The 18,065-nt window shown below is 34.1% G+C and overlaps 1 protein-coding gene across 1 annotated transcript in view; it reads right to left on the bottom strand.

Annotated features, from left to right (window-relative positions):
- LOC145279699 (DNA replication ATP-dependent helicase/nuclease DNA2-like) overlaps nt 1–18,065 on the bottom strand; it is a 190,058-nt gene that overhangs the window by 75,178 nt on the left and 96,815 nt on the right. The window contains exons 17-19 of the mRNA XM_080130983.1: nt 13,231–13,416; nt 6,252–6,356; nt 682–831 (exon numbers count right to left, since the gene is read on the bottom strand). Coding sequence (XP_079987109.1) covers nt 682–831; nt 6,252–6,356; nt 13,231–13,416 — 441 coding nt within the window. The remainder of the gene's footprint in view (nt 1–681; nt 832–6,251; nt 6,357–13,230; nt 13,417–18,065) is intronic.

Here is an 18,065-nt window from a genome sequence, read left to right as displayed (position 1 = left end):
AGCCGTTCCATATAAGTTATTAAATTTACCAAATTTTCATTACTAATGATTACTATATTGACCAACTTCTACTGTACACTCTTTAACCCTTATCCTTGAGTGGCCTCTGGGCCTTGATAATGTGGTGATGCCTTTGTAAAAAAAAAAAAAAAAAAAAAAAAAAAAAAAATCAAATGTTACATTGACCAAAAACGTTGTGAAAATAACATCCAAGATGAGAATAGTAATTCAACTACAAATAATCCTTATTTCAAAAATTTAGAAATGTAAAAATATTGTATTCCAAAAATCATGTAAATTTATCAAGTAGTTTTATTTTTAAATAAAATCAAATTTTATGAGTAACATAAGAGTAGCTGTCTTGTTCACCATTTTAAGAACAATCTAAAAAAAAACAAAACAAAGGGAGATAACTACAATAATTCAAACTTGTGATTTATGTTGTAATGCCTACGAATTTCCATTAATCGCTTAAAAATGATTTTCTTTATAAAAAAACAAAACTACTTGATCAATTTACGTAATTTTTGGAATATGATATTGTCATTTTGGTTAATATACATCATACAGATTTTTCTTTATTTTTGTTTTTTTTATAATATGGGGGGGGGATTCTGGACAAGAACTAAATATTTTTTTCTGAAAAGGAAAACTAAAAATCAAATTCATGTCATCATTTACCTGTCACTGATAACGACAACATTTTCAGGATTAACGCTGTAAAGAAATCCTGTACAAAGCACAACTTGTTGTTTGCTTTCTGCGCTGACAGCTACGCTTTCGTTGTTGCACATCCCAATGCTGTCCAAGGGAGCAAACTCTTGCTTTAATCTGAAATACAAAAACAATTTTCATTAGTGTTTTATATATAGAATTTTTAATTATATGCTGGGGTGGCACCCCTACAGATTCTGACATTGGACTATTCCTGACATCGCTTTTCAGCAGTCCGAACCCAAGATTCTGAAAGTGACAGTTATAACTTTACTTTGTCCTTCAGTTGAGCGGAGTTCCAACTCAACGAACATCGTTTCTCTATTTTCTGTTTAATATATTATTCATTTCACTGCTTCTGAGTTATTTTTTCCAACATTTACACCCAAACATTATATAAACAACTTTTCTTTCAAGAAATTATTTTACGACCTTCTCAGCAAAAATGTGTCCAAAAATAATTAAATCTAAAAAATTTACCAAACTCACAACACCGTTATGAAAAGAGAGGCCAGTGAAAAAAAAGCATTAAAATAAAACAAATTTTATTTAAGACGAGAGATTTCTTTCTATTTACTCTTATTTATCCCCAAACAAGGCATGTTGCAACTTAAACGTAAAAGGTTACTATTTGGGACTATGGCTTCAGCAACACTATGTAGGGAGTTAAGAAGCAAGATATTTATTCATATTACATTTAAATTTCAACATGTTAGTACAGCTAGGGAAGCAGAAAACAGGAAGGGAATTCTAAAGTCTAGCAATTCGAAGAAATAAACTATTAGAGTAGAAGTTGTTCTGGCATCTAGGGACCTTTATGGTAAAGGTGTGGAATTTTGCTGTTTGTCAGGTTGGTTAGGGTATTTACATCGAGTCAGTGACTGCTATATGTTCGTCAGAATACATATTAAAGTATTTGTAAAACAGGCACAGGGATGCAACATTGTGACGATGGGATAAGTGTTTGGTTGACAGTGGTTATTTTTTTTTTTTTTTTACTTTAAGGATGGGGGTGCACCAACATTGATGAGGCAACAATATTCCATGCACAGAAAAATAATGGCTTTGTAGAAATACAACATACTGTTAGGTGTAAATAGTTTTCTAACACAGTAGAGAGATCCCACCTGGTTTGCAGCAATTTTGGCAATGTCCTCAAATGTATTTACTGCAATTAAGGTACCTGTGAATGTTAAGCAAAGGAGTTTGAACGAAAGGGTTTCAAGTAACGTATTATTTGTCATGGCAATCATCGGTTGAGAAGGTTTTTCGCAATTGTTAACGGAAAGAAGCTTAGTCTTAGGAGCATGAAATGTTACCATCCGTTTCTGTCCTCATTCCACCACAGATCACAGCCATTGCCTTGGATATATTTACATTTGTTTTTTCACAATGTCTGCTAATAAAAAAAAAAAAACAATCACTAAACTCAATAAAGCGTTATAACAGTTTTTTTTTTTTTCATTTTTACTCGCAGCAATCCCTTTACGATTTCCTGCAGTATAACGATAAGTGGAATTGAGTTTGAGTTAGTTCTCAGCATAACCAGACATTTTCCAGCCACAGTTTGTTATCAAAATCTATCTGGAGTTATTCTAACACAATCTTTCCAGCATATACAATCCAGATCTTCCTGTCTTGGTTAAAGTTGACTCCAATAATCTGATGTATCAATTTTAATGGATGCAAATACACATGCATTGCATTGAAGACGTTTGCTGTTTGATTTGGTTATTTGGATTTAACAATTTAACTTTAATAAAATCGTTTAATGTTTATCTGAAATTTTATTTCAGCCAGTCCCTCTTGTAGAATGGTTAAGTTTAGGTCAAATTACTTTTTGCGTCAGTTAGAAGTTTTGGAATGATAACTAATTATATATTTATTTATTTAAACAAACGTTAAAGACAATAAAGATCTTCCATTTGATTAGACATTTTTTTTTTTTTTTCACTTTTTCTGATCATCTTTTTAATGTGTAGATCGAAAGAATTAATATAAGTTTCATGTTTAGTTCAAAGTTGGCCGCGATGGTGCTTTTCGTCTTTCAAAGAAGACATAATCAGGAGGGCTGTGTGAATATTATTTGCCAGGAGGGCTGGAAGTTTTTTTTTATAGTAACAGCAGTGAATGTGTGTGAGCTGTATGTGCCCAATGTGGAAGAGAGGGCTGCCCAGTTCTGTGGACAGTGCTGAATTAGGGAAGAGGGGGTATGACAAGCATTTGAGTTTGTTTTCGCTGGATTGGAATGTGATTTGATTAAGGGCAGGTTTTTGTGTTTTAAATGTATATAGCTTCAAGTATGTTTTACTTCTTGAGGTTGGTTTCATGGTGAATTATTTGTGTTTTGCTGACAAGAATTTCTCTAACTTCTTAGTGACACACAATATGGTTTCCGCTCTGCAAGATCTACCACAGATGTGCTGACGGTTATATATCACAGGATTAGTGAATCTCTTGACAAAGGCTTCCTTTCTAGAGCAATTGCTCTTGACATATCAAAGGCCTTCGACAAGGTATGGCATAAGGGTCTACTTCACAAGATTTCCAGCTACGGTATAACTGGAAATGTTTTCTCAATCATTAGATCATTTCTCTCCGATAGGCTCATAAGAGTAGTGGTAGATGGACAAAAATCGGAGGCCTGCAATATAAATGCTGGAGTCCCTCAGGGGTCAATCCTGGGCCTAACTCTCTTCCTGATCTACATCAATGACCTCCTTAAACACATACTTAAATCATTCGTTGACATCTATGCTGATGACACGACCATCTACGGTAACACATCAAAGGCTCTATCCTTACATCATCAACGCTCTGATCCCCAGCTGGCATCAATTGTGATGGATGGCTCTCGTCTGGGTGAGGCCCCGTGTTTTGACAAGCTTCTGGGTTTGCCCTTTACTCCTGATCTGAAATGGAACACGTACATCAAGTTTGTTGCCAAGGTCGCTGGAAAGATGGTGGGATCCTTCTACCGCTCCAGAAGATATCTCACTACTGATGTAATTCTCTATCTATATAAAAGCCAAGTACGTCCAAGGATGGAATAGTTGCCATATCTGGGCAGGAGCTTCCAAAAACAGCCTATCATGCCTTGACAGAGTACAAAATAGACTTACTGGCTTAGTGGGGATGCCCTTTTCTCTACCCTGCAACCTCTCTCACACAGAAGAGACGTTGCGAGCCTATCCTTCTTTTATCGTTATTTCCATGGCAGGTGCTCGTCTGAACTCCAATCTCTGGTCCACCCTCGCCAATCTTTCACGAAAAACACCCGTCTAGCTAAATCCACTGTGAAAAATTTCCCCCACTCTATATCTGTGCCTAAATCAAAACGCGGATTCCATGAACAAAGCTTCTTTCTTAGAACTGCACGTCTGTGGAACTGTTCCGTCTGCCTGCTTCCCTCCGGACTACAACTTGGATGTCTTCAAGTCCAATGTTAACAAATTCCTAATCAACCGCCCCCTTAATTAAACACTTCATCAAATCTCCACACTAACGTAATGTACTTGCAATAACCCTTATCTCTGAGTGGCTTCCGGACCTTGATAAGTGGTGATCACTGTGTAAAAAAAAAAAAAAAAAAAAAAAAAAAACTTCGGAGGCTAATGCGTAATGGTGATCGTTGTGTAACCATTAGTTTTATTGTTATATTCCCAAGGTTCATTTGAATTTATATAAATGATGGTTCGTTCTAGTGGTTTGAGAAGGCACTTATTTTACTCTTAGATTTTGGGTTTTAAATTTTTCATAATATTTTAGTCTAATCTTGTTGTTAGTGTGGGAAAACATACTAATGGATTATCTATATATATAAAAGGCAAAATGTGTGTGATCATTTTATGTATGTCTCGCAAAGGCTTTTTTCGCTGCCGCTCCGGAGGGGGGGGGTACTATCGCTTAGAACTGTTTATATAACCCCTAGATAATATCTAGGATTTGGGAACGCAGGTTGCCCCTAGATTTATTTACGTCGATTTTTACAAAATTATTGCTATTTTCGTTCAGCTTTTTCGTATAAAAAGCGAAACTAATTCAAAGCTAAGGCACTGTTCCCGGCAATCGCACTGGGAAACGTCCAGAAGCAATCAGCTTTGATCAATGTGAGGCCAAACTCCTTATATCAGAAAATTGCTATTCAATCTGGACAATGGGGAGCTGGTTTCCTCCTCCCCAACATCTTGGGGAAAAAGCCAGTCAAAGTTGGGTAAACAAACCCAAACGCTACCCCGCAGCAAAAGTTAACTCCAGGACTTCTATTTCACCTCATTAATGAGTTCAAATAGAAGCAGCAGAGTTAACTTTTATTGCAGACACGTGTCAATTTTGTTTTTAATACTTAATAAATTCAAACATGTTTCCGTTAGTATTTAGCAGTGGCCCAATGGTTAACGTCGCATGTTTTTTTTTTCGCACTTTAATTTCCAACTTTGTCTCAAGGGTTCGAGTTCGACCCTCATACTTACCTACCAAAAATTTTTTTTTATTTCCCCCCCCCCCCCAGTTTTGATTTACCTAAAACCACACACACCTCCAAACACCAGGGCAATGCTGGGTAGCACCCGCTAGTATATATATATATATATATATATATATAATATAATGGATTCTCCCGTCAATGTCGACAATGAGCTTCTGCCACAACAACTAAGTTGCTCGGAAATCCATGCAGATGATTTGTTAATAATGGTGAAGGCTTTGTGTAGAACCAACCACACTCTTTGGTATTACTGCTAACTTTTGTCGGTGCAGATGACTGCCACAGAACAGAGTATACAGTAGATGGCAGGTTTTTACATCAGAATTTTCCTTCTAGGTGCATGTCTTAACGAAGACTGGAAGTGCATCCCTCCCTGTGAATTAATACACCCCCAGATACCAACCTGGAAATTTCAAAAACTCAGCATGGTACATACAGTGCCTAACCTTCCCAAATGGTCACCCATCTGGTACTGGCCAGGCTCAAGATTGCTTAACTTTGGTGATCTGTCGAGAACTGTTGTATATATACATACAATAAATTTTGCAGGTTAATGCATTGAAAGAAACTACAAGTATGAAATTAATCCGCTTCTTTCATTAACCTAAAAATTTATTGTATATTTTGTAATGAGAAGAATTGAATTTTTGGAAACTCCGTAGAATAAGGTCTTATTTGTACTCCTTGTAAGATAATTAAAAATTTTGTATATCTTCTTTACAGGTTTTTAATATTTTTTTTTGTTAAAATTTGAATTAATTTTCAATAAGATTTTGCTATTATATATATATATATATATATATATATATATAATGAAGTACATCTTACATGTGTCTTGTTGAATAGCTGAAGACCACTAAGCAACTCCTCAGAGACAAATGTATGTTCTTCAAAACACAGTTGGAAAGTTCTTATATGGAATAAGGAAATGGAGATATGTAAAATTCTGCAAAAAAAATATAAATTATAAAAAAACACTGTTGTGTTTGTAAGCATCCAATCCCAGCAAAAAATTGTGCTAACAAATCAAAAAAAGAACGAAAATGCTTACTTTGAAAGTGGATGCCTTTGAAAAGTGTTAAGAAACTTTTCACTGTCTGGAATCTTTTCAGATTTGGTAAGTTGTAGATTGCTCAGGCATTCGCCAATCAATTCTCTAGAAAAAAAAAATTAAAGTAAACAGGAAAACAAAGTTGAAAAAAAAAAAATTAATAGCATTTTGTATCAAACCATTTGCAAAACAAAGAGAAGGAAGAAGTTGAAGAAGGGAGAGGCATGTTCAAAAAATAACATGAGAAAAGCGAGAAAAAAAAAATGTTTTTGCATTTTTTTTTAAAACTATTTTATTATTCATGCGCCCAAACAACACTAGTTTGTTTCATGGCATATCAATGCTTTTCAGGTTATTTAATGCTAAATCCAGTAATTTTGAAAAAAGTTTTGATTCTCCAAGTTCTTTATATTTTCAAATATTTATTCATGATGTTTAGTTTGGTTGTTTTGTGGAGTAAAATTGTTTTTGTTTTTCACTTTGCAGAACATGATTGAGTTTTGCAAAGGGAAAAAACAATAGCATCAATGTTTGGTGCATTTTAGGTTAGAAAGCCAATATCTTCAGACACAAGCAACATCGATAGCTCTGCTAGTGGGAACATAATAAATAATTACTCTCCAATTTTTTCAAACTAGTTCTGTGCCCCCACGTCACCAAATGCACGTTAAATAATGTGATAGGTGTTAATGTTTTGAGACAACACATAGAATTATATGCGACTGTGATATCATACGAGAATTGAAGAAAACATCCAATCAGACAACACACTGAAAAATGGATAAACCAAGCACTTTCTACTGAGATGAGACACAGTTCAGACAGTGAATTTTAATTCACATCTGACATTCACAACAACCCAATAAAAAAAAACAAAAAAAAAAACTCAAGAACCTCAGCCTTCTGATATTGTTGCTCTGAAGTAAATGTCTTCTATATTTTATCCTGCCCAATACCAAGAAACAGGTCCTGCTAGTAGAATAATAAAATGATTATAATAATAATGTTACAGCAAGTTAATTAACTTTGGTAGGTACCCATCTCACAACAGATACAGATTTTAAAGTAATTTTTTTATGCTGTGATTCTATTTTATAAGAAACTAGACATACCTGTGATCCATTTGTTCACAATAACTACCACATTCTGTTCCGCTTTGATGTCATTGAAAAGATTTGTAAACTCTGATATAGTCATTGCAAAATTCTTCTTACATAACAAAAAAAGTCTTTTTATTTAAAAATTATCCTTATGAATAGAATACAAGTATTATTTTGCTATGTAATTTGCATATGTGTTTATGGTATGCATGAACACTATATAAATTAGCTGAAAAAAAAAAGTGACTTTTTCTCCAAATGTTGTAACATTAAAAACTATTTAAAAGTTGTTTAACCAACGGTGAAAGACGGCAAAATTCAAAGCTTAGTACAAGATTGGTGGTTTTGTCAGTCAATTTCAAATTACGGCTGATTAAAAGAATTAATAGAATTTTCTTTGTCAAAACATAATTCAATCCTGGAACTAAGGAATATTTTAGTATGTATTCTGAGTGATGAAAATATATTGGTAAACAATCCGAGCATGCAGGGTCCCCCTCCACAAGTGAAAAATAATTTCACCATGGCTAATGTTTGCAAAATGTCAAAGAAATTCAAGGTGGGGTTATTGAGGAAAGTGTGATCAAACGGATGATTTGGAGGCAATTTTAGCCATATAGTGCCCCTTAAGGGGGCAACCAGAGTTATCCTTGAAAATCCGTTCTGACAAAAAAAATTTTTTTCACGGTGACTAATATTTAATATTTGTGCAAAATTTAAAAAAAAAAAAAAAAATCCAAGGCATAGTTATCGAGAAAAGTACGAACGGCAGTGAATTACTAGGTCCAATTCCTCCTTTGTTGTGAGACCAAAAAACTAATAAGAAAACAAATGTTAATCAACTCAGCTTTAGTACAATAATAACGAATACAAATGAATAAAAGAGTACAAGCTAATGGGTTGGGAGATCAGAGTTCAAACCTCGGTTGAGTCATATCAAAGACTCAAATAAAATGGTACCTGCTGCCCTCCACCTCGTTAAACACTCAGCATTATAAAGGTTGGGATCAAGGATAAGTGGAATAATCTTAGGAAATGGGGTGGCACCCTTCCTTATATCTTGGTATTGGAACCAATGAAAAGAGGACCTTTGGGTTGCCCTCAAACACTTCACGTTCTACAAGTTTCCATACGAATGAGTATTTGCATGGCTGTTAACTACTTTTAGATGACAACGTAAAAATATGTTGCATCGAAGATTCAAAATGAATGTTACTTGCTTATTAACAAAAAATTAAAGTTCAATTTATACAACCTATCACAAACTCCTTAGTTCAAACTTCTCAGCTTAACATTCACAGGAAACATGAACTGGGACAAATACAGCGAAGACATTGTCAAGACTGCTGCAAAGAAGGTGGATTTTTTTTTATAACTTTTGATGTAATAAAGATTTTTCAAAGAAGACTGTTGTATGTTTTTCTTCACTTCACTGTTGGTATTAACCCTGAGAGGTCAGCTCTCCACAGACAGAGAGAAAAAAAGAATATGCCCAGTGCTACTGACGATTGTTGTCAATTCGAAATAGATGTGTATGTTTGCGTAATAGCGCAAATTTTATGCAAATACACACATCTATTGTGTAACTTAAGCTAGCATAACATGAACAAATAAAAATATAATTTTTGACCTCCTTTGCCATATTTATTACACGACGCGTTTTAACGTCAAGGCCACAAGCTTGTTAGCTATGGAATATTTGGAAATGTTCTCTCGCCCATCAAATTGGAATTGGGAATCGAAAAAATTGGAGTATTAGAATTGGTATTGGAAAAATTTGTATCGATTTTCTGATGCCAAAAATTTGTATCGATTTTCTGATGCCAAAAACGATTCTTTCAATTATCTTTTTTTGATTTAAAAAAAAAAAAAAAAAAAAATCTTCCACTGCTGGCAGTAATAATACAATTATAAATATTAATTGATTTTAACTAAAATCAACAAATCACCCCCCCTCCAAAAGCGTGTTTTAGATTTGAGAAAATATATGGACACTTAACATGAGTTTTTATGGTAATCAGGACAAAATAGTCATTTTATGTTTAAATATTTAGAGATTAAAAAAAAAAAATCAGAATCTGTAATTGTATCGGAATCAGGAAAAATATTGAAATCGTCCTATCACTAATTGATACAGTATCAACACCCGCGTGCCTCAAGAATCCATTCTGGGATCAATCAATGATCTGCCAAATTACATTCTAAAATCATTTGTTGACATTTGTGCAGATGACCCAACTATCTATGGCAACACTTCGAAGAGCATTAATGATAAGATCTTTTGGATTCTCTCTCTTCTGACCAAAAGCATGTGGTGTAATGAGAACAAAGGTGTCTGGTTACTTAAAAAAAAAAAAAAAAAAAAAAAAAATCAAATTTCCCTCCTTTCATCGCCAATGCTCAGATATTCATTTTGCTCCAACTGAATAGTTTCCTTTTAGGAAGGCCCCTGCTTTGATAAGCTTCTAGAATTGACCTTCAGATTTGAAATGAAAGACTTGCATCCAATCCATTGTTAAGGTCGTTAGAGAAATGATTAGATCATTCTAGTGTTCCCAAAAATATCTCACTCCTGATGCAATTCTCTACCTGATCGAACTCCTTGCCCGAACCAACATAACTCTCTCTCTCTCCCTCCAGATTTCCCTGTCTTCCATCAGCTGCCTCAAATCTTCAAGATGACAGTTGACGTTATGTGTAATTCGCTGGATCTAGGTCGTCCTATGCTCATGCACCCGGCAAATCATAGATGTCGCTCCCTGATGGTAGTAGATATGGCAGGTAGATTGCCATAAAGTTGCTGCTTCATATACATAAGATATACATAACACTGCTCGTAGCACACAGGTGTATGCGTCATCTAGCTTTCTTTCCAATCTTTTGCCAAATGTTCAGGTTATAGTATCATAAACAAGGACAGATTCCACTACTGCTTTGCTACTCACTTTGCTTTGAGAATTAACTTTCACTTCAGATTTGAAATGACAGACTTGCATCCAATTCATTGTTAAGGCTGCTAGAGAAATGATTGGATCATTCTATTATTTCCAAAAATATCTTTCACTCCTGATGCAATTCTCCACCTGCACAAGAGTCAAATACGTCCTAAGATGACGTGCTGTTGCATCCCTTTGCCTGTTCTACAAGTATTTTAATGGTAAATGCTCTGACGAACTACAATTGAATTGAACATTTTAATATGCTGAAAGAAAGAAATAGTAAGATGGACAGGAATTTGGAATATAGATTTTGTTTTTGTTTATATATGATGGACTCTCTCGTCAATTTTTTTTTTTTTTTTTTTTACAAGGTGGTCACTACTTATCAGGGCCCGGAAGACACTCAGGGATAAGGGTTATTGTAAGTACAGTACGTTAGTGTGGATATTTAAAGTGTCTACTTAGGGGGGCGGTTCATCAGGAATTTGTTTACGTTGGACTTGAAGGCATCCAAGTTGTAGTCAGGAGGGAAGCAGGCAGACAGAACAGAGTTCCACAGGCGTGCAGTTCTAAGAAAGAAGCTTTGTTCATGGAATCTACGTTTGAATTTAGGCAAAGATAAAGAGTGGGGAAAATTTTTGACAGTGGATTCAGCTAGACGGGTGTTTTTTGTAAAAGATTGGCGAGGGGGGACAGAGTTCAGACGAGCACCTGCCATGGAAATAACGATAAAACAAGGATAGGCTCGCAACGTCTCTTCTGTGGGCGAGAGGTTGCAGGGAAGAGAAAAGGGCATCCCCCACTAAGCCACAAAGTCTATTTTGTACTCTGTCAAGGCAGGATAGGCTGTTTTTAGCAGCTCCTGCCCAGATATGGCAGCAGTATTCCATCCTTGGACGTACTTGGCTTTTATATAGATAGAGAATTACATCAGTAGCGAGATATCTTCTGGAGCGGTAGAAGGATCCCACCATCTTTCCAGCGACCTTGGCAACAGACGATGTACATGTTCCATTTCAGATCAGGAGTGAAGGTCTGTTCGTCTGTCCGCACTTTTCTCAATAACTACATCTTGGAATTTTTTGAAATTTTGCACAAACATTAAACATGATATGAGTAAAAAGTAACAGAACGAATTTTCCGGGTTCAACATATGAGCTCCTGCCACAGCAAATAAGTTGCTCGGAAATCTACACAGATGATTTGTTTATAGAAGTAGAACCAACCACACTTTTTAGTATTAATGTACCCCCAGATACCAACCTGGAAATTTCTATGTCTCGGCACAGTACATACAGTGCCTAACCGTCCCAAATGGTCACCCATCTGGTATTGGCCAGGCTCATCGTTGCTTAACTTTGGTGATCTTGCTATTTTTAAAAAATAGTGTAACCAGTGAAATATAACGAGGTTAATACAAGAGTGCTCAATATGGAAGTAGAGCAAGTTACATATTCAATTTGTCTTTACATAAGCAGTAATTTGTTGCTACACAGTCATGAGCATGTTCTGGTCTTCTAGTGTTTAGTAACTAGAGACCTCTTCAGGCAACAACACTTTTTCAAAAGCAGAATTCTTAATAAAAAACGAAAATCAACTTTCAGCAAAAGAAGACTTTTTTTTCTTTGGTAAACGGGGCATGGGGTGAAGTTCAGCTGTGCGGAGAACAGGGTTGATTGGGTGCGGATTTGTTAGTTTATTTTTTTTTCTATTTGTTCATTTACTGATTTACCCGTGTATTTATTCATTCATTTTCATGTTGGTGTTAGGGAATAGAGTTTGTAGAGTTAGGGGATTGAGGAGTTAGGTTCTAAAGTTTATGAAGGAGCTTCTGTAACCTGTGTATCTCTGTTTAAAAGTATTGCTAGTTTGACCCATGTAGAATTTGCAAGTAGTGGGGTTCTTCTTGGCTCTAATATTAGCTTGATAAATTACAGAGGTTGTGAGGAATTTTTTTTAAGGGGCATTTGGATTTATTAATACAGTTGCATGTTTTTATTATTCTGTTCCCCAGATTATATTCTGTGTTGTTGCTTAAAATTTTGTTATTATGGTTTGTTATTATTTTTTCTAAGTTATTGCCACAATTGTAGCTCAATTTGATAGTGTTTTTGTTAAATATTTTGTGGAGAATGTTGCTGGGGGGAAATGTAGCTTAATGAGATAAATGAATTTTCTCCCCAAGTTGGTTTTGACCATTTGGTTGAACGGAGGAGTGAACCAAATGATTTTCCTTTTACGGGTTTTTCTAGATGTGGGCGTTTTGCTTGAGGGTTCTTTATATTCTAATTTGGTTTCCTTATATCCACTGTTTACTAGGGCTTTGTTGTAAAAATCTTTGTGTTTATCAAACGTTTCTTTGGATAAGGAGTTTGAACTCCTACTAATAGATCTGGGGATATGTTTAACGATAGCTTTAGGATGATTGGAGGGGGGTGGACATATAAAGGGTTACTGTTCTCTTTCCTATAGGGTTCAGGAAGTGGACTATTTTAATGTTCGTGGTAATTTCAACTTTAAGTTCTCCTGAACTTTCTTATAATTTTTTTGATCCTTTCACATTTAGGGCCGTCAGCATTTTCTACAAAAAGAAGGCCATCGTCTCTATAAAGGCCGATTATGTCAACCTCAATGTCCTTAGTAAGGTTATATAGGATGTATAGTCCCACTAAATCTGTAATTTCTGCAGAGTCAAGAGAGCCCATCGGAACATCAAACGGTCCAGCTTGATTCTTAATCCATTGCTCATTCCTACTAATTAGGACCATGTTTCTGCATTTATTTATAATGTTGATTTCCTCCTTGGAGATATCGATTATATATATATATATATATAAAAAATTTACAGATATTATTATATAAGAAAAACACCTGCTATTTGCATAGACACAGGTAACAAAGACAAGGTGAACACAATAAATAAACGCAGGTGATTCTTACCTATCAAGACCTGAACTGCACCAAATGTCTTTTAAAGATTCAACAGATTTTTTGCTGCTATTCTCCATTTCCATCATCACACACCATCGAACAAAATAATCAAGATGGGCCGTTGATAAATGTGCCAATGTTGTCTCTAACAAATCAGACCAGTTCCCGTTTGGGGATGGATTCTTATGCATTGATCTATAAAAAAAAAAAAAAAAAAAAAAAAAAAAAAAAAAAAAAAAAAAGAAAGAAAGAAATAAAAATAATCCGAGAAAATGCAAACAATCTCGCAAAAAAAAATATTCCAAATTCAAATTTTTAGTTTGTGGATTTAATTGTGGCATTGTGGAATGCAAAAAAATATTTTCTTTACACAAGATAAACAATAAAAAGGTTGATAAAACATACAAGTCAGAAATGTTCCTTGAAATTACAATTTCTGTTTTATGATAAAATAGCAGGCCACCCGGCATTGCCCAGTCGTAAGATCCGCTTAAATATTTTTTTTTTTTTTTTTTTTTTTATTACATTTTCACCCCAAACAAGGCAAATTGCCACTTTGGTGTAGGGGGCTACTATCAGGGGCAACAACTACTGGGGTACTATGTAGGGATTTGGGCAGCAAGGTGTCGGTTCACGTTACACTTGAACTTCTGCACGTCAGTACTGTTGGGGAAGCAGGGACCTGGAATGGAATTCCAGAGTCTTGCGGTTCTGGGGAAGAAACTATTGGAGTAAAAAGATCTTTTACATCTAGGGACCTCTACAGTGTGGGGGTGGGATCTAGTAGCCTGTCGGGTTTGTCGAGGGTGCTCGCGTCGTGGGGGCACAAGTGATTGCAGTTCATCAGAGCATTCACCACTAAAATACTTGTAGAACAGGCAGAGGGATGCAACATTTCGTCGATGGGACAGAGGCTGAAGCTTAGATGCCAGTTCAGGGCCTATCAGATTTGCGACTCTCTTTTGAACCTTGTCAAGGAGCGAGAGACTAGTAGCAGATGCACCAGCCCAGATGTGGCAGCAATACTCCATACATGGGCGAATGGTGGCCTTATAGAGGTACAGGATACTTTCGGGTGTTAGTAGTTTTCTAGCACGGTAGAGAGAGCCTACCTTTCTTGCAGCGGCCCTGGCAATGCCTTCAATGTAATTGTTCCAACTCATGTTTCCTGTGAACGTTAGGCCAAGGAGTTTGAAAGATGGACTCTCAGATAAAGGGTCGTTGGCCATTGCTATTGGTGGTAGAGAGGGTTTCTTGTAATTATTGAGATAGCATAATTCATGTAGATTACGTATTTATTATTATATTCTCTATCGATTATTATATTTAACCTATTAGATGGTAGTGAGATCAAAACTAAAGAAATATATGACTTGGGTGCCATCAGCTAGAATTGAAACCAAAGCATACAACTCTCCACCTTCATTCCTTAATCTCTGAGCAACACTCAGGCACAAATATATATACATCTATAAGGAAAAAATTAAGACTGTAAATTAAAATTTTGAATTGGTTTGACAGAATATTTAAAAAAAAAAAAAAAAAAAAAAAAATTATTAAATTTTTTTTGGGGGGGAGTATTGATGTTTTTTCTTTATGACAAGCTTTACTTCTTATGGTTGTCTTGACCATTTTTATTTGGTTGGATTACTATATAAATATTTTCATTCGGTTGGATTACTATATAAATATTTTCATTCGGTTGGATTACTATATAAATATTTTCATTCGGTTGGATTACTATATAAATATTTTCATTCGGTTGGATTACTATATAAATATTTTCATTCGGTTGGATTACTATATAAATATTTTCATTCGGTTGGATTACTATATAAATATTTTCATTCGGTTGGATTACTATATAAATATTTTCATTCGGTTGGATTACTATATAAATATTTTCATTCGGTTGGATTACTATATAAATATTTTCATTCGGTTGGATTACTATATAAATATTTTCATTCGGTTGGATTACTATATAAATATTTTCATTCGGTTGGATTACTATATAAATATTTTCATTCGGTTGGATTACTATATAAATATTTTCATTCGGTTGGATTACTATATAAATATTTTCATTCGGTTGGATTACTATATAAATATTTTCATTCGGTTGGATTACTATATAAATATTTTCATTCGGTTGGATTACTATATAAATATTTTCATTCGGTTGGATTACTATATAAATATTTTCATTCGGTTGGATTACTATATAAATATTTTCATTCGGTTGGATTACTATATAAATATTTTCATTCGGTTGGATTACTATATAAATATTTTCATTCGGTTGGATTACTATATAAATATTTTCATTCGGTTGGATTACTATATAAATATTTTCATTCGGTTGGATTACTATATAAATATTTTCATTCGGTTGGATTACTATATAAATATGTTTATTCGGTGGGATTACTATATAAATATGTTTATTCGGTTGGATGACTATATAAATATTTTTATTCGGTTGGATTACTATATAAATATTTTTATTCGGTTGTATTACGATATAAATATTTTTATTCGGTTGGATTACGATATAAATATTTTTATTTGGTTGGATTACTATATCAATATTTTTATTTGGTTGGATTACTATATAAATATTTTTATTTGGTTGGATTACTATATAAATATTTTTATTTGGTTGGATTACTATATAAATATTTTTATTTGGTTGGATTACTATATAAATATTTTTATTTGGTTGGATTACTATATAAATATTTTTATTTGGTTGGATTACGATATAAATATTTTTATTTGGTTGGATTACTATATAAATATTTTTATTTGGTTGGATTACTATATAAATATTTTATTTGGTTGGATTACTATATAAATATGTTTATTTGGTTGGATTACTATATAAATATTTTTATTTATATTAGGTTTAAGTTTACACTTGCTTTTTCTGGTAAACTTTTCATTCCTGTTGCCTGACTTGAGATATATATATATATATATATATATATATATATATTATATATTAGTGTTGCGACAATTAATCAGAATCTGGAATCGGAAAAATTGAAGCTTTTTGGAATATCGGAATCGAAAAAATTTGAGCCTATTTTTCGATGCCAAAACCGATTCCTTAAATTATCTTTTTTTATTTGATTTAAGAGTGAGTGAGTGAGTGAGTGTATTTGTTTAACGGCATTTCAACCTCTAAGAGTCATTTAATGCCAAAAAAGTTTTGTTGGTATAATAGATTTTCAGTTTCTTGTAAAAAATTTTTAAGTTTCTGGAAAAAGTTTATCTTTTGAAGCAAGATGTTTTAGGTTTTCCAAAAAATTGTTTTAGTTGTAAGAGATTTGTTTTTCTAAACTGAATTTTACTTATTTACTTTATAGGAGTTTGAATACATTTGTTTCTTTTAAGTAGTTTATGATTTGTTGGGGTTCCACTTCTTGGAACACTTTTCTAATGTTTGTTGTTTTAAAATATTTCTTCTGAGTGTGTTTGTGTTTGTGTTTTCTACATTCTGTCAGTAGATGTTTAATTGTTAGTTGTTGGTTGCAGAGTGTGCAATTTGGTGTTTCCTCCGCTTTGATTAGGTAGGAATGAGTTAATTTTGTATGTCCGATTCTTATTCGGTTTAGTACAATTTCTTCTCTTCTTCCTTTAAAAATTTTTTGTTTTTCGTTTTTAATTATTGGTTGATGTTCATGCAGTTTGTTTGCAGTGCATTTGTTCCATTCCTCTTGCCACATGTTTTCTATATATTCGTTGATTTTTCTTTTTAGGTCTGTGTGTGGTATTTTAATTTTTTCCATTTGGTGGTTTGTGGCTTCTTTAGCCAGTTTGTCTGCTTTTTCATTTCCTGGAATGCCGACATGACTTGGTATCCAGGCTATTATAATTTTTTTATTGTTTTTTTCGGTTATTTCATTGTATTCTTGTATAATTTCTGTGATAAAAGGGTGTTTAGTTTTTACTTCAAGGGCCATGATACAGGATAGCGAGTCTGTATATATTATGGCTTTTTGTTCGTTGATGTCTTTGAGAGCTATTTTGATGGCCTGCAGTTCGGCTGTATATATTGAAGCCTCGTTGGGCAGTCGTATTTGATATTGTTTTTGTCCATCTGTGCATGCTGCGCTTGTTCCGTTTATAGTTTTAGACCCATCGGTGTATATTTCTATGTATTCTGCATATTTTTCTCTTAGTTCTCCAAAGTTGCTTCTATTTGTTATATTATTTGTAATGTTTTTCTTGTAAGTAGTAAGTGTTATGTCGGTTTCTGGTTTGTGTAATGTCCATGGGGGTCTGTCGTTTGTTTTCTGAGTAATTATATTGTCGGGGTTTTCATTGATTTGATGTATTATTTCTTTAATTCTGTGTCCAAAGGAGGGTATACTTTTTGGTTTCCTTGAATAAGAGTTTGTACATTGTAAGTTGAAGGTAGTTTTGTATGTTGGGTTTTCGGGGTTGGTTTGTAGTTTTGTTGCGTATTGTAACGCTAGTTTTTTCCATCTTAAGTGCAGGGGTAGTTCTTGGGCTTCTACGTGAAGGCTTTCCATTGGAGAAGTTCGGTAGGCTCCCAGGCTAAGTCTTAAACTTTGATTCTGCATTGTTAGTAGTTTGTTTTTGTAGGATTTGTAAGTAGAGCTGTATATGGCACAACCATAATCCAGTTTGGATCTGATATGTGAGCGATATATTTTGAGCATTGTAGCTTGATCTGCTCCCCAATCTAGTTTTGATACTATTTTTAAGATATTTATTGCTTTTAAGCATTTTTGTTTTAATTTGTTAATGTGCTCCTTGAAGTTTAGTTTGTTGTCTAAAGTGATCCCTAGAAATTTGGTGTGTTGTACTACTGG

This window comes from Euprymna scolopes, chromosome 1 (genome assembly GCF_053919585.1).
Source record: "Euprymna scolopes isolate OS-2025 chromosome 1, ASM5391958v1, whole genome shotgun sequence".
Classification (NCBI taxonomy): Eukaryota; Metazoa; Mollusca; class Cephalopoda; order Sepiida; family Sepiolidae; genus Euprymna; species Euprymna scolopes.
Note: the sequence above shows the minus strand (reverse complement) of the source record. Positions and strands in the feature narration are given on the sequence as shown.